Below are 19663 nucleotides of genomic sequence, written 5' to 3' on the forward strand. Positions count from 1 at the left end.
GAATTTTTGTCGGTGCCGCTGGGCCTTCGTTGCTGCGTGCAGGTTTTTCTCTAGCTGTGGTTCGTGGGCTTCTCCCTGCGGTGGCTCCTCTTGTTGCAGAGTCCGGGCTCCAGGGCGCGGGCTTAGTGGTTGTGGTACACAGGCTTAGTTCCCCCATGGCATGTGGCATCCTCCCAGCTCAGAGATCAAACCTATGTCCCCTGCACTGGTAGGTGGATTCCCAACCACTGGACCACCAAGGAAATCCGACCATATTTGCGTTTTAGAAAACCTACTGTGGCTGTGGGCAGAGCCCAGACTGACCAGAGCGGGCAAGAGTGGGGACAGGAAAGCGCTGTGCCAGACATGGCACGGGGACCTGGTGTCTGATGGAGGGTCAGGAAGGAGAATAAGCCAAGGAAGACCCCCAGGTTCCTGGCCTGGGCAATTGGGTGCCCATGAAACAGCCACGTAGAGATGTTCCACGGGCACTGAGTCATGCTGACCCTTTACCCAGTGCCTGGAACTGTTCTGAATCACCGTCCCCAGCATTAAGGTGTGGCGGGTGGCTTACTCATCCCCTTTTCATTAACGTTCTCCTAGGCCACAGGCAGGAGAAGGCTGCTCACAGGAATGTTATGTATGTACCTGCTGGTCTTTCTTTTTCCCTTCATAATGATAAACAACTCTGCGAGGTCATAACCTAGATGTTCCCTGTAGAAAGAGAAATACTGGTAGAAAGTAACAGTGATAAAAGACACGGTGGGGCTAATACTTCCGGTTTCAAGAGTTACTCATGTTTATTATTTGCTTCAAGCTGACACAATTGGGAATCCCTGCTTGGGCTTTTGAATTAGAACCCAGTGAGCCCCCCTCTTAGAAGGTTCTAGGACAGTGAGAGAACTGAATGTTTTTCAAAAGTAAGAAATGATTGGAACTACCCTGTTGGTCCAGTGGTTAAGACTCCCAGCTTCCACTGCAGGAGGCATGAGTTTGATCCCTGGTTGGGGAACTAAGATCCCGCATGCTGTGAGGTGTGGCCAAAAAAAAAGAAATCATCTTTTAAAAGAAAGTAAGGCATAATGGAGAAATAGGAGCCACCTGATTGACCAGCAAGCTCTGTGCCTCTGCCCCTGGAGGTCCCGTGAATCTTCAATTCTAGAGGGGCAGCCTGGGGGTGGGGGTGGGGGTTAGAGGCCAGTAGAAGAGGATTCAGAGCAAAAGTAAAATAGCAAAGGAACCAAGTGTAAACACACAGGAGGTTAAGAAGGTACTGTGCTCCTGGGCTGAGGCATGGTCCTGCTCTGTTTACAGAATATTTGACTCTGCTGTTGACCAGCAGGATTTCACAAATTAATAAGCAATGACTCCTTCAGGGCAGAGCTGGGTCTTACTGGCCTTAACAAATAGCAGCTGTGCACTGATGGTGAGTTCAGCTGCTGTTGATGAAAACCAGATTCAAGGTGTGGCCACTTCTTGCTGGATGAAGAGATCCTTCACACCATTTCTGTGTGAATGTGAGGGTCAAGCTTCTGCTAGTACCAGAGCAACTGAATGGGTCACCAACCCTGGTTGGGACATCAGGGAAGCCTTCCTGAAGGGACAACTTCACCAGATCTAGGAGGTAACTTAGCAACAGGGGGAAAGGTAAGGAGGGCAAGGCAGAAGGATCAGCACGTGCAAAGGTCCTGTGCAGGGGAGAAAAGTGCTAAGTAATTGAAAAATGAAACCAAGTCCCCATAAAAACATGTTCCCTTACCAAGTTTATAATTAATCTCTCAGGCCAAAACTTTATTCCCTTTCCTTTACCTTCTGACCTCAATCCTGTGCTAACTGGACACTAATCAAACAGAGTCAGATGACTAAAACTGCTGCTGTTGACAACATCGATAATGTACTAAGATTGTTACTAGAGATATCACCGTTAATGTGCAACCTTTGACTGTTTCTCCAGGACAAGATGAGGTAAAAGACCCCCTCAAGCCATGGACCACCTGGCTAGAGAGTTGTAAACCAGAAACATCCAGATACCCAAAACTTCAATTAAGAAATGTCACGGGGGGTGGGGTGGGGAAAAAGGCACAAAATGATGATTAACCCCAGCTTCATTCTAGACTTAAAAAAAAAAAACCCTCCAAACTAAAAACCCTCCGAACTCAAAGACCAAGTTGGGGCAGATCTGAGGCTTGTCTCCCACTCCCCTCCTTAGTGTCCGGCAATAAGTCTTTACTTTGCCACAAACCAAACCCACTGTCAGAGTCTGGCTCTGCATCATGGGCACACGAGCCCTTTGCTGGGTTACCAGAGTTGGTGTCATGGAAGCCTGAATTCCAGGACAGAGAAGCCAGAGCAGAAGCCACTCCAGGTCACCTGGGGTATCAAGTTTTATCTTGTTAGAACCAGATCCCAAGAACAACACAACCCTGAAAAGTTTTCAGTTCAGTTGCTCAGTCGTGTCTGACCCTTTACAACCCCATGGCCTGCAGCACGCCAGGCTTCCCAGTCCATCACCAACTCTTGGAGCTTGCTCAAACTCATGTCCACCAAGTCGGTGATATCATCCAACCATCTCATCAGGCAGAGGCAAAAAACTGGAGGTAATCAAAAGCTAACACATATACCACAGTTTTGGAGGAGGAAATGACAACCTATTCCATTATTCCTGCCTGGAAAATCACATGGACAGAGGAACCTGGTGGGCTACAGTCTACCAGGTCGGAAAGAGTCAGACACGACTAAGCAGCTGAGCACACATACCACGGTTTAGTCTTCCCCGGGGGCTCAGACAGGTGGGGAAGATCCCCTGAAGGAGGAAATGGGAACCCACTCCGGTATTCTTTCCTGGGACATCACAGGAACAGAGGACACTGGCGGGCTACAGTCGGTAGGGTCACAAAGTGTAGGGCAGGACTGAGTGACTAACACTTTCATACCACAGTAAATGTTTTATATATGTTAATTCATTTCATCCTTAACACCCTCTATGAGATAAGCACTATTACTACCTACTTTCTTTCCAAATGAGGAAAACTGCAAAGGCGAAGGAAAAGTCACATCCTAGAATATGAACCCAAGCAGGGGGACTCCTGAGCTCCTGCTCACAACCCCTACTGCTGCTGCTGCTGCTACACCACTACAGGGGCTGAGGATGCCACCTTCAGGAGTTAGATGACCCTTAAGAACAACACGTGTCCGACTTAGCCACGCCATGGATATCCAGTCCATGGAACTCTCCAGGCTAGAATACTGGAGTGGGTGGCCTTTCCCTTCCCCAGGGGATCTTCCTAACCCAGGAATTGAACCCAGGTTTTCCAGTGGTCAGGTATGGATGTGAGAGTTGGACTGTGAAGAAAGCTGAGCGCCGAAGAATTGATGCTTTTGAACTGTGGTGTCGGAGAAGACTATTGAGAGTCCCTTGGACTGCAAGGAGATCCAACCAGTCCATTCTGAAGGAGATCAGCCCTGGGATTTCTTTGGAGGAAATGATGCTGAAGCTGAAACTCCAGTACTCTGGCCACCTCATGCGAAGAGTTGACTGATTGGAAAAGACTCTGATGCTGGGAGGGACTTGGGGGGGGGGCAGGAGGAGAAGGGGACGACAGAGGATGAGATGGCTGGAGGGCATCACTGACTCGATGGACTTGAGTCTGAGTGAAGTCCGGGAGTTGGTGATGGAGAGGGAGGCCTGGCGTGCTGCGATTCATGGGGTGGCAAAGAGTCGGACACGACTGAGCGACTGAACTCCCACACTGCAGGCGGATTCTTTACCATGTGAGCCACCAGGGAAGCCCAAGACCACCACCCAGAGCCCTGCAGCGGGCGGACCTTCTCCAGCGGAGGCGGCTACAAGCCCGCCTGACCGCCCCCAGTCTGTGTCGCCCCCTGGTGGCCGACGGCAGGCATGAGGCGGGACAGCCCGCAGGTCCGCCCCACCGCCCACTGGGTACTTCCGAAGCCGGGAAGCCGGATGCCCGCAGCCACCTCCAGCCCGGAAGAGGAAGACTTCGGGCCCAGGGCAGGGGCGGGGCTCCCGGGACGCGAGGGGCGGGGCTCCGGGACGCGGGGGCGGGACCTGCGCCGTTAGCTCAGGCGCCGCTCCGGCCACCTCTGTGGGGTCCATAGAGCGGCGGCGCGCCGGCCTGAGGGAAGATGGCGGCCGCCTGGTGGCGGGTCGTGCTGAACGGGAGTCGGAGTTGGCGGGGCTTCAGCACCTCAGGTGAGAGCTCTGGAGGATAAGGGGCTCTTGGAGGCCCCCGTCCAGCCGAACCCTGGGGCTCGAGCCGGCTCCCGCTCCGGGCCTCCGCGGGAGCCGGGCCAGGGCCAGCCTGATGTCCTGCTCTCCGCCCGCAGCCGCCCTGAGCCGCCGGGCCGCTCCTCTGGGGCCGATGCCCAACGAGGACATCGACGTGAGCAACCTGGAACGGCTGAAGAAATACCGCAGCTTCGACCGCTACCGGCGCCGTGCGGAGCGGGAGGCGCGGGACCCGCACTGGTGGCGAACATACCGGGAGCATTTCGGAGAGGAGTCAGGTGGTGGTGTCCTGAGCTGGGCTGTGACCTCACCTCCTTGGGACTCGGAGGTTGGGGCGGGGGTGGATTCCGCCGGCTTGGATTCCCCGTGTTTGACGGAGAAGGCCTGCTCACGTTCCTGTGTGCACTGGTGGTGGCTTAGTCCCGCCAGCATATTTCATATCTTTTGGTCCCCCTCCTTGGAAAATTCTCTTCATTATTAGATTTCCACCTTTGATGTTTCTACACCGAAAGTCTTTTGCTGACCAACTGCCCCCGTCCCAATTCTGGGTTGGAACGCCCTTCTGTGCTTCTGTAACACTGTTGATGTCACCCTGGCCACACTGCATCCTGAGACTCTTTGCTGCTTTCCTCCCAGACTATGAGCTCTCTAAGAACGGGGATCCTGTCTGCCTTGACCACCACTAGATCTCTACACCTGCCATAGATGACCAATACTTTGCTGAGTTAAATTGAAAGCCCTGGGGATGGTGACTCAGGGACCCTGCACAGCCAGCTGTGAACAGGCTTAAAGGTGATCCCAGCCACAATTAGGTCACCGTCCGCCTGGACAAATAATGCTCTGGAGAAGGACGTGGCAACCCACTTCAGTATTCTTGCCTGGAGAATCCCACAGACAGAGGAGCCTGCCAGGCTACAGTCCATGGGGTCGCACAGTCAGATGCTACTGAAGTGACCTAGCATGCATGCACACAGACAGATGTAACCTTGTTTAGGGATTAGAAAATAGAATCTCACATTGCATCCAGTTTACTTAGTGACTGGAACAAGTCCAGATCTGCGAAGCTGACAACACAGTATGTTTTAGTTTTGTGAATTAAAGGCTAAGTTTTAGTAGCAGAGTTTGCCCAGTGAAAGGAAAAGTATGGACAGGGAGCTTAACGAAGCCCTGATTCCACTTTCTCCACATCTTCTGTCCGCAGGTCCCAAAGACACGGTTGACATTGGCTTGCCTCCACCTAAGGTCTGCCGGACCCAACAGTTGCTGGAACGGAAACGGGTCCTGCGGGAGCTGCGGGCCAGTGTGGAGGAGGAGCGGGCCACCCGCCTCCGCACAGGTAAGCCTTCCCGAGGGAGGGGGTCCTGGGTGTGTCCCTGCCCCCACCCCGCATCCCCACTGGCATCATTCCTTTCCAGCGAGCATCCCCTTGGAAGCTGTGCGAGCCGAGTGGGAGAGAACCTGTGGCCCCTACCACAAGCAGCGTCTGGCCAAATACTATGGCCTCTATCGGGACCTCTTCCATGGGGCCACCTTCGTGCCCCGAGTCCCCCTGCATGTGGCCTATGCCACAGGCGAGGACCACTTGGTACCTGTGTACTATGGCAATGAAGTCACTCCAGCTGAGGTAACTGTTGGCCTGTGCCCCTCCCTGCCCTTTGTGCACAGACACATCCTACTGTGGGGCCAGAGACAGCTCCTTTTTGAAAGCAGTTACAGAGGCGGTTTTTATGGTGGTCAAGGGCACAAGCACAGCGTCTGTGTGGGCTCACCTGGGGTTTTCTTGTTCTCTCTTTTTAATTTCCCAGTAAGCACCACCATGATAAAGTAATCACAAAGGAGGGAATGTAAAATACAAGCAGCTCCATCAGAGTGCCCTCCCGGCCCCTAGCCATTGGCCTTCTCGTGGTTCAGATCTCTGGATAGGCAGCTCTGTAGGGCTCTTTGGATAAGTCTTTGCTCACTTGCCTCTCAAGGGGCTGTCCAGAGCACTTGGTCCAGAATGGGCTCTCCTTTCTCCAAGGCTCCTGCCCTCCAGAATAAAGGTCTATTTAGAACAGCTTGTCCGTCCCTGACGGGGTGACAGCGCCCTCGTTCTTTCCCCACCAGGCTGCCCAGCCCCCGGAGGTGACCTATGAGGCAGATGAGGGCTCCATGTGGACGCTGCTGCTCACCAACTTGGGTAAGGGTCAGGGGGCTCATGCGGATGTCTGCCTCCCTCACCTCCCTGGGGCCGCCCTAGGGAGCTGGGGGAGGGGCCAGGTGGAAAGCTCCAGCCCCAGCTCCTTCCAGGGGAGGAGGAGGGAGGGGGCGGCAGTGCCCGAAGTCAGCAGGGTGTGTTTGTGTGTAGATGGACACCTGCTGGAAGCGGACGCAGAGTATGTGCACTGGCTGGTGTAAGTACCTGGGATCAGGGTGTGGCTCAGCGTTTGAGGAGGTTTCAGCATCCTCGAAAGAGCTGCACTTGAACTTGAGTCTTGGCTTCACCATGGATTAACCGCCACCTCCCAGCCCTGGAGGTGATCCCTCACCTCTGCTTCCTGAGGGTGTCAAGGGCCCTGACGGGTGATCCAGGGGCTGATCCAGGATACAGAAGGAAAGCAGGCGGTGGGTTCCAGCCCCTCCCGCACGCCCCTGTCTCTCTGAACTCATTTCCTCGCCTGTGGGACTAGGGTCGTGTCCCTACGTGCCTTAGCCACTCTGCGGGGCTCAGTGACAAGCAAATGGGAAGGGAGACCGTGAGAGGCCTCTGGTGCCTGTGGGCTGCCTTTTGTTTGAGCACCAGGCCTAGAGGCAGAGGTCAGGCACTTTTACTCAACTACAGTTACCACCCTGTGCAGCAGGCCCTCTGGCGAGTTGTACCTGGGGCAGGGGAAGGGGGGGATCCAGTGGCCATCCCAGTGCCAGGCTGGGCAGACACTCCCTGACAAACCCAGAGCCTTCAGGACATCAGATGAGAAGCGGTCCCAGGTGGCGTGGCTCTCCTATCTGAGCGGCCCTGCCGCCCCACCAGCCCCCCGGCGCCGGGAAACCAGCTGCTCGAGCTTGCTCTCATCCTGACAGTTGCTGGGGCTCTTGGTGGACTCCGAGCCCCTACTTTCCCCACCCCCGACACGTCTGCTCTCCATCTGAGGGCGTACAGAGCTCTTCTTCCTACCTGACTGTGTAGTGGAGATCATCTTGGGGTCCTCCTGGAGAGTTGTAGCAGTCTCTAGGAGCGTTGGGTGGGGATGTCCCTGCTGCCGCCTGCGGTGAGTGGCAATTAACAGATGCTTGTTCTCCCTCCAGCACCAACATCCCGGGCGACAGGGTGGCTGAAGGACAGGAGACGTGTCCCTACCTCCCCCCCTTCCCTGCCCGAGGCTCCGGCTTCCACCGCTTTGCCTTCGTTCTCTTCAAGCAGGACAAGCCAATCGACTTCTCCGGGGACACCCGGCCCTCACCCTGGTAATCTGCGCCTCCCCACCCCAGCTCCCCCGGGCTCAGGCCAGTGTCCCGGTAATGGTCAGTCCTCCTCAAGTCTCCTTTCTCATCACGTGGGCCTTGAGGCGAGCAGAAGGGTGGCTGTGCTGTGCTAGGCAGACCCAAAGGGGCTTCTCAGCACTGCCTGTGGGACCAGAGGTGGGGTATGGGGCTCTGGTCCCCCCCACACTCTCAAATGCTCCCCTCCTACAGCTACCAGCTTGCCCAGCGGACCTTCCACACTTTTGATTTCTACAAGAAACACCAAGACGCCATGACCCCAGCTGGCCTGGCCTTCTTCCAGTGCCGCTGGGATGACTCAGTCACCCATGTCTTCCACCAGCTCCTGGGTAAGGGCAGAGTGGGCAAGGAGGAGGGGGCGGCTGGTCCGAGCACACAGACCTCCCCTGACATGTCAGGAGAAGCGCCTGCAGGAGAGGGCCAGCAGCAGGCGTGCCATTCCTGGGGTGGGCTGGCTGGGCAGTCCCCTGGAGCAGACAGACGGATGGGCTCAGGCCAGCAGCAGTCCACACCTGTGTCTCTCCTTCACTCTTCTGCAGACATGCGAGAGCCTGTGTTTGAGTTTGTGCGCCCGCCCCCTTATCACCCTAAGCAGAAGTGCTTCCCCCACCGGCAGCCCCTGCGCTACCTGGACCGGTACAGGGACAGTCACGAACCCACCTATGGCATCTACTGATTGACCGGAGTGCCCCCCATCTCAGCGAGTGAACGGGGCTTCTCAGGCCTCCCTGCCAGGCTCTGCAGGCGGGGGCAATAGAGACACAGCGCCGAGGGGCCAAGCATTGGGGTTCTCCTGCCTGAGGCCACCCCTCTGCCACCCTCCAAGCAGGCTCAGGGATTGGGAGGGAAGAAGGCTGGGGGTAGGGTTTCCAATAAAGATTTTTGCTGTAGCTGGTCTGGGTTTGTGTTCTGGGCGCCCCCTGGTAGAAATCTGTTGTTTTATTGGCGGGGAGAGGGCTGCCTCCCACCCCCGGAAGTGCCCCCTCACCTCTGCTTCCTGAGGCTGTCAGAGGCCCTGTGATCCAGTGGCTGAAGACGGGTACAGAAGAAACGCAGGTGGTGGGCCCTGGCTGCTCCCACAGGCCTCTTGAAAGAAATTTGCCAGCCCTGGGCATTGTCCCCTCACTGGCTTTTCTCATGCTCCCAGCCTTCAGATGCTTTGAAGGTTTGTTAGGTGGGGCACAGGCAGGTCTCAGAGGTCTCTGGGCACACTGCCCTGCTCAGAGCCCTGGAAGCTCCTGCATGCTTGCTGGGTGGTTAGTGCATCTCTCTTCTCTGAAGGAGAAGACTGCCTAGGAGCCAGTCGAGATCAGAAAGAAAAACTATACACATTACAAAACAAGACAATATGAGGTTTGCTGCATCGAAGTGAGAGGATGTCCTGCTTTAAAATTAAACCAGCTGGGTCAGAAAAGGAGAAAGTTAACTCTGCCTCTCGCACTGGCCCAGCACACTGCCCCAGGGACGGTGGGTTAGTGGTCAAGACCCCCTCTTGCTCAGCTGCAGGGGAACCAACTCTCTTAAGAAGTGGGGTTCCAGAACAGTTTGGACCTACAAACAAGGAACTCCCCAGCACAGCATTCTGAGTGCAGTTGAAGACTGCTTTGAGTTTCCATTAAAGGGGGTAGGAAGGAACCACTATTTTCTGGTCTCTGTCTCTTGGTAACCAGACATTTCCACTTCACTGTTTACTTTAAAAGAACCAAAATTAGGCATAGCCTAGAGCAGGGAGACACCTTAGTCTGGCAAGTGCTGAAACTCAGCTCAAGGCAAAAAGTGCAGCAGAGACCCATGGATCAGGAGGGCATTTAATGAGCACCAGCTGTGTGCCCTGTGCTCCTTTCCAGGCACTCCCACCTGCTGTCCTGATTCATTTAATGGCCAAACCCCCTGGGAGGTAGATAACTTCTTGTCAGTGTTAGTTTTATTAGATTTTCAGATGAGGGCCTCGGAAGAGGTTCTGATGGTGGCCCTTGGCCAGGAGGAGGCTTGGAAGCCCAATGGCTTTCCCAAGGCTCTAGTCTCCAGAACCTGGGGCCAGATCCCCTGCACGAGAGCTGTTGGACTGAGGATCTCGGGAAGCGGGATGAGGTCCCAGGGTGGGACCAGAGAGAGCTGGACCCCATCTCCCAGGCTGGGCAGTAGAAGGCAGGCAGGTGCGCTTCGGAGCCGGAGCCATCGGCGCTGGGCGGAACCGGCGTGCTGCAGCGGGCAGGCGCTGGGAGTGGCAGCTGGTCTGGTCGGAGGGGAAAAAAGGTTGTCATCCCGGCGGGTCCTCGCTCCGCCCGTTCCACCCACACACCGGCGCCCGCGGTCCCTTTAAGAGGCCCCGGCCTTCCTTCCGCGCGCCCGGGGCCGCCCGCCGCCGCCATGGCCGCGCAGCAGCTGGAGGACAAGCTGACCTGCTCCATCTGCCTGGAGCTCTACAAGGAGCCGGTGACGCTGCTCTGCGGCCACAACTTCTGTGGGGCCTGCATCCGGGACTGGTGGGGCCGCCGCAAGAAGGTGTGCCCCGAGTGCCGCGAGCCCTTCCCGGACTGCGCCGAGCTGCGTCGCAACGTGGCTCTGAGCGGGGTGGTGGAGGAGCTGCGCGCCATGCCCGGCCCCGGCCCCGGCCCCGGCCCCGATCCAGGCCTCGGCGCGCGCTGCCCCCGGCACGGCCGGCCGCTCGAGCTCTTCTGCCGCACCGAGGGTCTCTGCGTGTGCTGCGTGTGTACCGTGCGCGAGTGTCGCCTCCACGAGAGGGTGCTGCTGGACGCCGAGCGCCGGGCGCGCGAGGTGACTCGCCGGGGACCCGCACAGCTCTCTGCGCCCGGGCGGGGGGCGGGGCAGCTTCAGCCGCTGGCTTGGCCCTGTTTTGATTCCGGGTTGAGAGGAGGTGGCGGTCAGGACAGGAATGCTTGGAATAGAGATGTCAGAGCCGGTGCCAGGTCCAGGGTGAGGATACGGGAGTGAGTAGCCGGGATGCAGTGAGGAGGTCAAGGATCCCCGAGCCGAGTGCTGGAGGACAGACAGTCCCCCGCGGCTGCTGAGGACGCAGAGTCAGGACAAGAGGTTACTGCCTTGGGGGCTGAATACAGTGCAGGGAGTGTGGAATTTTGCAGGGAGGACTAGGTGGTGCAGCTGGAAGGCAGAAGCACTGAAAGAGCTAGAACTTGGCTAGCGGGGCGGGGGGGTGGGGGTGGGGGGAGGGGGCGGGGGTGGGGTGGGGGGAGGGGCGGGGGGGAGGGTGGCGGGGGGGGAGGGTGGCGGGGGGCGGGGGTGCAGTGATGCTGGGGTGGGAGTGTAGGACTGTGCGCCCTTGGGGAAAGTCAGGGTGAACTAGGAAACTCTGCCCTGTCCCTTCCTACCTCCAGCATGTTGTACTGTGCTGGAGGCTCTGAGGCTTGGCCGGAGATGCAAGCATTGCACTTGGGAAGATCCAGTGACCTGGCCAAGTTATGAACTTCCCTGACCTGCTTCCTCTTCTGTGAAGTGGGGATAACATGGGTCCCTCACTTCCCGGTGTCACTGGGAGGAGCAGAAGCAAGACAGGCTCTTGACCGGGTGCAGGACCCCAAGTCCTAGCAAGGGTGCCATCCTGCAGTCCTGAGGTTATAGCCGTGTTGCTCGTATTAAGCCTGAGGTTTCTGTACCACCTGGGGACCACTCTGCTCCCTGCAGGGCAGGGGCTTTGTCCAGGCCTCCCTGGGACCCTGACCCAGTTCCCCCAGGGCTCAGAATGCCCTGTGTGCGGGCCTCACCCGGGTGGCACACGGGGAGGCTGAGCATCTGCAGGTGCTTGCCGACTGGCTGAGGGGGTACTTCACAGCCAGTCCTGGCCCCCTCTTGTCACTCGTCCCCGGTGGGCCCACAGGCCCAGCTGAGAGCCACGCTGGAAGTCACCCAGCAGCAGGCCACCCAGGCCCAGAAGCAGCTACAGGAGCTGCAGCAGCGAAGCAGCCAGATCCAGGTATCAGGCCTGTCCCCCCCCAACCCCCCGCCATGTCCTTGTGCTGCGCCCTTCAGGCGGCCACCAGCCAGCCCCTGGGACACTGGACAGTAGGCATGAGCTACTTTGAAAATGCCTCCCAGCAGCAGGAAATAAAGGGCCGGGGGGCGGGGGTCAGAGAGACCTTGGCTCCCCACCCCTCAGCCCAGGGCCCTGGCTGTCCTCAGCTCTTCCTGTGCCCACCCAGAACTCAGCCTGCACCCTGACCTCCGTGATCTCTGACAAGTTCAGCCACCTGCTGCAGGCTCTGGAGAGGCGGCGGGCCAGGGCTCTGAGGGACATCGATGTGGCTAAGACCCAGGCCCAGGAGCAGGCCCAGCAGGAGAAACAGCGCCTGCAGAGCCACCTGGAGGCCATGTCTCTCTGTGATCGCAGGATTCGCCGCCTCCTGGAGCATCTGGATGACCGGACCTTCCTCCAGGTACCAGGCCTCAGGAAGGCGGGCCGGGGGGCCGGTGTGCCTGCCCCTTGTGCCCAGACTTACTGCAGCTGTCCCCTGCGCTCAGGAATCACAACAACTGGTGCCCCCAGGCCCTCTCGGGCCACTGACTCTCCCACAGTGGGACGAAGATCAGCAGCTGGGCGGCCTGAAGGAGTCACTGAGCCAGCTGTGTGCCCTCCTCCTGGAAGAGGGGGCTCACCCTGGAGTACCAGCCCAAGCTGCTGACTTGGGCTCCGTGGGTAAGACTGATCCCAGACCTCTGCCTGCCCCTCTGGGCCCAGCTGTCCCTCCCACTGGGGGTGGGAAAGGAGTCAGTTGCCTGGCCCCCCATGAGCACTCCTCCTGATGACTCCCCTAAAACCCTGCTTTGCTCTGTAGAGTCCCCAGGTCCCCTGGCACCAGTCCTGAACCCAGTGTGTCCACTGAGGAGGAGACTCTGGCAGAGTAAGAAGGCCTAGAGCACGTGTGTCTGCACCTGTGTGAGCATATGTGTGTGAGTGCATTGTATGCACACATGGGTACGTGTGTGTTTGTGTGTGCACCTGAGCATATGTGTGTGTCCCTCTGCGTGTGTCGGGGGGCACCTACTGTTTCCTGACTATTCTGTCCAGGAAACATGTCTCACGCCCCTCCCTAGGGCTGGCCTGCCCCCCCCCATGTACACCTCCTACACATGCTGCGAGTGTAGTGTTTAAGGAGATTCTGGGTGCACGAACCTGGGATTGATCACGATTCTTCCACTCACTATGAAGTTAGCTTTCTGAGCCTGTTTTCTCATCTGTGAAATGAGGCTGATGGAAGGTTCCACCTCAGGGATCGCGTGGAAGATCAGATGCTAAGAGGATGTCCACGTTTGCTCAGCTTCCAGTGACCCCTGCAGATTTCTGGGGGTCCGTCAATGGAAGTTCAGTTTTTGTCTGTCCCCTGTGAGAACAGAGTGACGGCTAGGCGCAGGCACCCTTGCTCACTCACCTTCCATCTGCCTCTGCCCAACAGATTATCGCAACCTGACCTTCGACCCTGTCAGCGCCAACCGCCACCTCTACCTGTCTCAGCAGGACCAGCGGGTAAAGCACCTTCTAAAGCCCCGGGGCCCAGACGGGCCCGGCAGCTTTGAGCTCTGGCAGGTGCAGTGTGCCCAGAGCTTCCAGACCGGGCGGCACTACTGGGAGGTGCGTGCGTCCAGCCACTCAGTGACGCTGGGCGTCGCCTACTCAGAACTGACGAGGCGCAGGCAGGGGCCCCACACGGACAACATCGGCCGTGGGCCCAGCTCCTGGGGGCTCTGCCTTCAGGAGGACTGCACCCAGGCCTGGCACAACGGGAAGGCCCAGCGTCTCCCAGTCGTGTCAGGGCAGCTCCTGGGCGTGGATTTGGACCTGGCCTCTGGCTGCCTCACCTTCTATAGCCTGGAACCCAAGACCCAACCCCTGCACACCTTCCATGCCATCTTCACCCAGCCCCTCTACCCCATTTTCTGGCTCCTCGAGGGTAGGACCCTGACCTTGTGCCATCGGCCCGAGGCCACCCTCCCTCCAGGATTCCAGGAAGAGGCTTTGGGGCTCAGCTGAGGAAGGCAGGGGATGAGTGCCAACCCGGTGGCCAGGTGCCACCATTCCTGTGGGCCCCAGAACCGCCTCAGCTGCTCCCCTGGGGACCTGAGGCCACCGCTCTAATGGGGCCAGTTGTTGGCTGGAAGACCGTCTCAGAAGCTGGCTGGGCCACTTGGAGAGAGGCGGGAGGAAGCCTCCAAACTGGAGTTCACCTTCCCCTCGTCTCTGAAGGGGGTGAGGCTCAAGGGAGGAAGATGGGAGCTCAGTTCTAGGGCTGCCTGGACCTCAGAGACCAGCGCGGTGCCCAGGTCCTGCAGGAGCGCACGTGCAGTACAGGACATACCGCAGCAGGACAGAGTCACTCACGGGGCAACAACAGTTTACCTCCTACCGAGACAGTGTAGACCTCAGAACAGAAGATTCCTAGAGGCAATCTTGAGAAGGTTGATTTTTACCTTCTCCCTCCTCATCTCCTTTCTATTTTCCTTCACATTTTGGTATATTTTCATCTTCTCTTTTACTTTGCACATCCTGTGCTCATATTCTATAAACATTTGTGTTTTTCTGCATCTTTTATTTAACATAAGCATTTTCCACATTGTTCAAATTTTCTCCCTGAATGACTGCAACATTAATGGTCATCCTAATGACAAAGCCAATTTAATCAGAATTTGTTTATCCATTATTGGACTTCAAAATATTTTATTTGGGGGCTATAAAAATATGGCCGTGATGACTTTTGGGGGGCACTTTTTGGGATCCACACCCTGCAGCATGTGGGATCTTAGTTCCCCCAACCAGGGATCAAACCCTTGCCTGCTACAGTGGAAAGTCGGAGTCTTAACCATCTGTGCCAGGGAAGTCTTAAGATGATGACTTTTGAGCCGGAAGTTTTGGCCATATTTATTGTCCTGTATGTGGGCTACATTCCCTAAAGAGAAATCGCTCAACAGAGACACAGTGGAGACTTGAAGATTTTATTCTTATACAAGGGACCGAAATGAAGAAACCTTGCGTCAGGCCAGCTGAGTCCTGCTCCCCAGGCTGCCAGCCAATCGTCATGGCAGAGCCTCAGCCGCCATCATTCTCACCTCGACCCTACCCGGGGCGTGGGCATCAAGTGTAGGTGCCAGCACAGCTCCTGCTCCTTCTGTTTTGGATTTTGCCATTCAGAGCACGTTTCCATGCAGGTCCCTGTACATGTTTTATCTTGTGATCTTGTGTTTCTGGAGGTGAGGGTGCCGGGTCATTGGGGAGCAGTAATTTTGTACAAGAAAGTACTTCTTGATCAGGGTAGTGGTCCCGTATACTGTACTTGCATTTTTATATACTCGTGTGTAAGTATTTGACAATAAAAGCTTTTTTAGAAAAGGATGGCATCACTGACTCAATGGACGCAAGTTTGAGTGAACTCTGGGAGTTGGTGATGGACAGGGAGGCCTGGTGTCCTGCAGTTCATGGGGTCGCAAAGAGTCAGACACGACTGAGCGACTGAACTGAACATGTAAAAACACACTCCAAAAATTACCAAATATTTTTATATTTCTATAAGATAGATTTCCCTCCCCACATTGTCACTGGTCCCTGGTGGTGCCGCGGTTGCAGACCCCACTTTGTGGCTGCACTTGTTAGTTCTCGGTTTAAGGGCGGGGCCGGGCCTCTGACCAGTGCAACCTGGGCAAGGAACTTCCAGAAAGATAACTAAGGTGGGGAGCTCCCCAAACAGGGTAAGATGGTTCTAGCCCTGGATAGTCAGTGTGACAGTGTGACTGTGTGACAGTCTGACAGCTGGGTTAAGAGCAGGAGTTGAAAGCCCCGGCAGGGTAGATACAGGATTGGGTTGGCTAGGTAGCCATTATCGCTGGCTACCCCAGCGGACAGATTCTACCCATCCCTCCTGATCCCAGAGCCCCTACACAAATGTCCAGCTAGCCAAGCCCACAGAAAAAGGGACAAAGAGAAGAAGAACAGCCCCTTCTCTGCTTCCATAGTGCAAAGAATCTTGGGTCATTTAATCTATGGATTTACTTTTTTATTGGGTTGTTGGTCCTTTCCACATTGTCCTGTGGGAATGTTCTATACTGTGACCATTAACTTTTGTTTACATGACACTACTGCCTTTTTTGGGGGGGAGGGCGAGTGCCATGCCATGTGGCATGAGGGACCCTAGTTCCCTGACCAGGGGTTGAACCCACTTCCCTGCATTGTGAGCTCAGAGTCTTAACCACTGGACCCCCAGGGGAGTTCATATTTTTATGAACTCCATAGAGTTCTATGGAACACTGCTTCCCATGTCAGTGTGACGGTGAGAATTAACTCTCCTGGACAGTTACTTCAGATTAAATTCTCTCAACCCTGCTGATTCTAACAACTCTCCACCTCCTCACCAGGAAAAATGCCTTGGTGCAGAGGGAGAAAGAAACATGGACTCTGGGGCATAACATTTGTAAAGGGGACACATCTGATGAGGCTAGGAGTGTTTCCAGCATCTCTGCTCCACTCCTCACAGTTTCTGGGCATCTGTGAGGCAGAACATGAGGGTGGGGATAGGAACAGAACAAGAGAAGGGAAGGGCGGGAGAGATTTTAAAAGACAGGGACCTCTGGAGCTGGTGGATTGGAGGCCAGAGAGGGGAGGGGTAAAGAGAATCAGAGGCTATCCTGCCTGTGGAGGGAGGAACAGAAAGGAGCAGCGTGGTGACCAGGAAATGTGTCTTGAAGTAACGCAGGGCTGGAAACTAGAAGACAATGGAGCCAGGTCTTTGAGACTCTGAGGGAGGAAAGGATTTCTATTCAGAATTCCATACCCAGCCAAACTGTCAATCATGGGTGAAGCCTGAACAAAGACATTTGCAGGCACTTCCGCATCCATTATCAGGAAACTCACAGAGGATGTAATTTTCAAAAATAAAGAAATAAATCAATGAAGGGAAGGGGAGCCCCGGGATCCAAGCAATGGGGAATTCAACATAAAGGAGAAATGATAAGGAATCAAAATCTTGCTTCCTGATCGTGACGACCTTGCCATGAGAACATGCCTCTTGCAAAGGATCTCCTTTGTCCCCCTCAAGAAGACGAGAAGAGGAAACCCCAGCAGAAGCACCTTGTGCAGAGCCCCAATTCCTATTTCATGGGTGTGAGATGCCCAGGATGCTATAAAATCACCAACGACTCTAGCCACTACACAGACAGTAGTTTTGCGCTCTGGTTGCTCTACTGTCCTCTGACAGCCTACAGGAGGAAAAGCAAGGCTTCCAGGAGGATGCTCCTTCAGACAGAAGCAACACTGAAAGTACCCTGCATCAGAAAGAATGGGAGAACATCCCAATAAACACATTTTGGATATCAAAAAAAAAAAATCAAAATCTCCAGAAATACGAGCGCAAACATCCAGATGTTCAAGCTTACACCCGTGTGCTTTAGGCATATGGAGGTAAGCGCTAGAAGAGACAGAAGGGTTGAACCTAGCTGTCCATGGAAGCAAGAATCTGAAAAAGGTGGGATACAGGACTGCAGCTTTTATTATAGGCCTCACTAAATTTTTTATTCAGATACTCAATATATTATTTTGAAATAAACACACATGTTTTAAAAGTACATCAGTAGCATAAAGAAGAAGTGCTGTTGTGGGATATGGCTTGGTTCCCATTTCCTTTTCCCAGAGATTCAAGCAAAGCTAAGCTTGGCTTGCTAAGTACTATTGTTTGTTCCACTGCTTTTACAGTTTGTTTTTATTTCTGCTTGACTTTTTTTTTTTTTAAGCAATACTGCAGCCAGACAGGGTCATTTATGAGGTTTAGGATTATTTTCAGGGTGCATGTTCTGGGTTTAAGTTCTGCCTCCTCTGCAAGACTAGATGTGTGGCCTCTGGCAAGATTTGTAACCTGTTGGAATTCAATTTCTCCTCCTTCATGAGAGTCCTGGAGAGGACAGAGTGATATGCCACCATGAGCAGAGTGTCAGTTACTTAAGAGCCCATTCATTTCAAGAATAATGAATATAGGGCTTCCTTGGTGGCTCAGTGGTAAAGAATCCACCTGCCAATGCAGAAGACACGAGTTTGATCCCTGATCCAGGAAGATCCCACATAACCGCAGGGCAATTAAGCCCGAGAGCCGCAACTACTGAAGCCCAGGAACTCTAGAGCCCGTGCTCCACAGCAAGAGTAGCCCCTGCCTGCTGCAACTAGAGAAAAGCCTGCACGGCAACCAGCCCAGCCACTAAAAGAATAATTAATATATTGGGCAACTTTAAAAACTCCCATAATGGAGATGAGATATCAAAATGCCACCACCCTGACAAATCACATCTCCAGGCATTCCTGGAGGAGTACACCTTCCTGAACAGGCTGTGAGGTGGGGAGCGGAGGGTGGAATTTGTCCCCTGTATGTACCCCCAAACCCGAGTGGCACCTCCTCTCCCTTCCAAAGCCAAGCGGGTCTGTGGTCTCAGCAAGCCCAGGCAGCCTGGCTGCCAAGCCTCTGATGTCTGAGCCTCTGAACCATCCCTCATCTTGGCAGACAAGGGGCAATCAAATCAAGTGCTCCTTGTGGAAACTACTTACGGAACTCATTAGATGCCTCTCTGCCAAACCAGGCACACCCAGGCTGGTCCACCCACTGCTCTGCCCAGAAGGTCTTTTCCCACCCTAGTTTCTGCACGTCTCCAAGCCCTAGCAGTCTGTGAAAGCCCAACTCAAATGACACTTCCTCCACGAAGGCCACCATGACTTCTCCTCCACCCACATCCCACAAATTCCTCAGGAGTGGATCCCAGCCCTCTTTTAATATTTAATAGATCTTAGTTTTCGTCTCTCCTTTCAAGAGGCTCTGCACAGCATATTTTTAAATCAGATTTTCTATTTTTATTGGAGTATAGCTGTTTTCCCGGAGAAGGCAATGGCAACCCACTCCAGTACTCTTGCCTGGAAAATCCCATGGATGGAGGAGCCTGGTAGGCTGCAGTCCACGGGGTCGCTAAGAGTCGGGCACGACTGAGCGACTTCACTTTCACTTTTCACTTTCATGCATTGGAGAAGGAAATGGCAACCCACTCCAGTGTTCTTACCTGGAAAATCCCAGGGACAGCGGAGCCTGGTGGGCTGCCGTCTATGGGGTCGCACAGAGTCGGACACGACTGAAGTGACTTAGCAGAAGCAGCAGCATGGCTTGTGGGGTCTTAGCTTGCCAATCAGGGATTGAATCGGAGCTACAGCAGTGAAAGCACCAAGTCTTAACCCCTGGACCACCAGGGAATTCCCCTTAAATTAGACAATGTTTAATCCAGGTTTTTGAGAGGTGGGAATTCTCTTTATTTTCAATGTCCTCTAACAGTAATCTAGCATTACTTTCCATTACAAATGGAGAAAAAACACACCACAGTGATATTAGCCATAGCTGTGACTTGTCACCAATAAAAATGACAGATTTTTCATAGCATATTACAGAAATGACAGAGAACTTGAAATATGCTTACATCCATCACTGTCTCAAAAACACAGTAATTCTTAGGCCTCCATCAGATCTTGTTATTTGTTCTTGTGTTAAAGAAACACAGATATAACTTTATCACAAATTTGTTTTCTTTATATTTTGTACCTGTATTTCAATGTAATTGATTGCCATGGAACCCTGTGCATTTTATTTTGTGCATTTAAAAGCATTACTCTGGGGACTTCCCTAGTGGTCCAGTGGTTAAGACTCCATACTTTCCCTGCAGGGGGCACGGGTTCGATCCCTGGTCAGGAACTACAATCCCACAGGCAGCATGGTGTGGCCAACACATAGAAAAATAAATATATAAAAATAAAAAAATTACTCTGGAAAGACCGGGCCCTGGAGGAATAAGAAAGGCTAATCCCCACCTCTATGTGGATCAACCCTCTCCATCTGTGTATTCCTTCCACTTTGGCCTCTCATCAGCAGGAGGTCTGCAGGCCTGAGTGTAGGAAGCATTGCCTCAACTATT

The 19663-nt window shown here is 54.5% G+C and overlaps 2 protein-coding genes, 1 long non-coding RNA gene and 1 pseudogene across 11 annotated transcripts; 3 read left to right on the forward strand and 1 right to left on the reverse strand.

Annotated features, from left to right (window-relative positions):
- Positions 1 to 3954: 3954 nt before the first annotated feature.
- Positions 3955 to 8601, forward strand: MRPL38 (mitochondrial ribosomal protein L38). 4 transcript variants are annotated; one of them, XM_069542158.1, is made up of 9 exons: positions 3955 to 4195; positions 4330 to 4509; positions 5433 to 5567; positions 5647 to 5855; positions 6338 to 6410; positions 6579 to 6624; positions 7517 to 7675; positions 7904 to 8040; positions 8251 to 8601. In XM_069542158.1, the coding sequence occupies exons 1-9, from the start codon at positions 4129 to 4131 to the stop codon at positions 8385 to 8387; spliced, it is 1143 nt and encodes a 380-aa protein (XP_069398259.1). In that variant the 5' UTR covers positions 3955 to 4128; the 3' UTR covers positions 8388 to 8601. The 4 variants fall into 4 exon arrangements, with proteins under 4 accessions (XP_069398259.1, XP_069398257.1, XP_069398258.1 ...); XM_069542157.1 differs by having other exon boundaries at positions 4019 to 4195; positions 4330 to 4512; XM_069542156.1 differs by having other exon boundaries at positions 4012 to 4195; positions 7904 to 8480.
- On the reverse strand, positions 5942 to 10760 carry LOC138414559 (uncharacterized). The gene is made up of 6 exons (XR_011246886.1): positions 10114 to 10760; positions 8700 to 9947; positions 8093 to 8244; positions 7386 to 7474; positions 6633 to 6805; positions 5942 to 6255 (listed from the first exon to the last, which is right to left on the reverse strand). It is a non-coding gene; the product is annotated as an uncharacterized lncRNA (long non-coding RNA).
- Positions 10039 to 15068, forward strand: TRIM65 (tripartite motif containing 65). 6 transcript variants are annotated; one of them, XM_069542128.1, is made up of 6 exons: positions 10039 to 10489; positions 11568 to 11663; positions 11890 to 12123; positions 12209 to 12383; positions 12523 to 12588; positions 13141 to 15068. In XM_069542128.1, the coding sequence occupies exons 1-6, from the start codon at positions 10082 to 10084 to the stop codon at positions 13713 to 13715; spliced, it is 1554 nt and encodes a 517-aa protein (XP_069398229.1). In that variant the 5' UTR covers positions 10039 to 10081; the 3' UTR covers positions 13716 to 15068. The 6 variants fall into 6 exon arrangements, with proteins under 6 accessions (XP_069398229.1, XP_069398228.1, XP_069398230.1 ...); XM_069542126.1 differs by having other exon boundaries at positions 10040 to 10648; XM_069542127.1 differs by lacking the exon at positions 12523 to 12588 and having other exon boundaries at positions 10039 to 10648.
- Positions 15069 to 16431: 1363 nt separating this feature from the next.
- LOC138414556 (small ribosomal subunit protein eS27-like) lies at positions 16432 to 16986 on the forward strand (annotated as a pseudogene).
- The last annotated feature ends 2677 nt before the right edge of the window (positions 16987 to 19663 follow it).

Source organism: Ovis canadensis, chromosome 11 (assembly GCF_042477335.2).
Source record: "Ovis canadensis isolate MfBH-ARS-UI-01 breed Bighorn chromosome 11, ARS-UI_OviCan_v2, whole genome shotgun sequence".
NCBI lineage: Eukaryota > Metazoa > Chordata > Mammalia > Artiodactyla > Bovidae > Ovis > Ovis canadensis.

Excerpts from the sequence above, each read along its gene's own strand:
- TRIM65 (XM_069542126.1), top strand. The coding sequence starts at position 10,082 with ATGGCCGCGCAGCAGCTGGAGGACAAGCTGACCTGCTCCATCTGCCTG. Across the intron at positions 10,649-11,567 it reads GAGCCGGTGCCAGGTCCAGG|GCCCAGCTGAGAGCCACGCT; the intron begins GTGAGGATACGG and ends GTGGGCCCACAG. Across the intron at positions 12,124-12,208 it reads ATGACCGGACCTTCCTCCAG|GAATCACAACAACTGGTGCC; the intron begins GTACCAGGCCTC and ends CCCTGCGCTCAG.
- MRPL38 (XM_069542155.1), top strand. The coding sequence starts at position 4,129 with ATGGCGGCCGCCTGGTGGCGGGTCGTGCTGAACGGGAGTCGGAGTTGG. Across the intron at positions 4,513-5,432 it reads TTTCGGAGAGGAGTCAGGTG|GTCCCAAAGACACGGTTGAC; the intron begins GTGGTGTCCTGA and ends TTCTGTCCGCAG. Across the intron at positions 6,625-7,516 it reads GAGTATGTGCACTGGCTGGT|CACCAACATCCCGGGCGACA; the intron begins GTAAGTACCTGG and ends TTCTCCCTCCAG.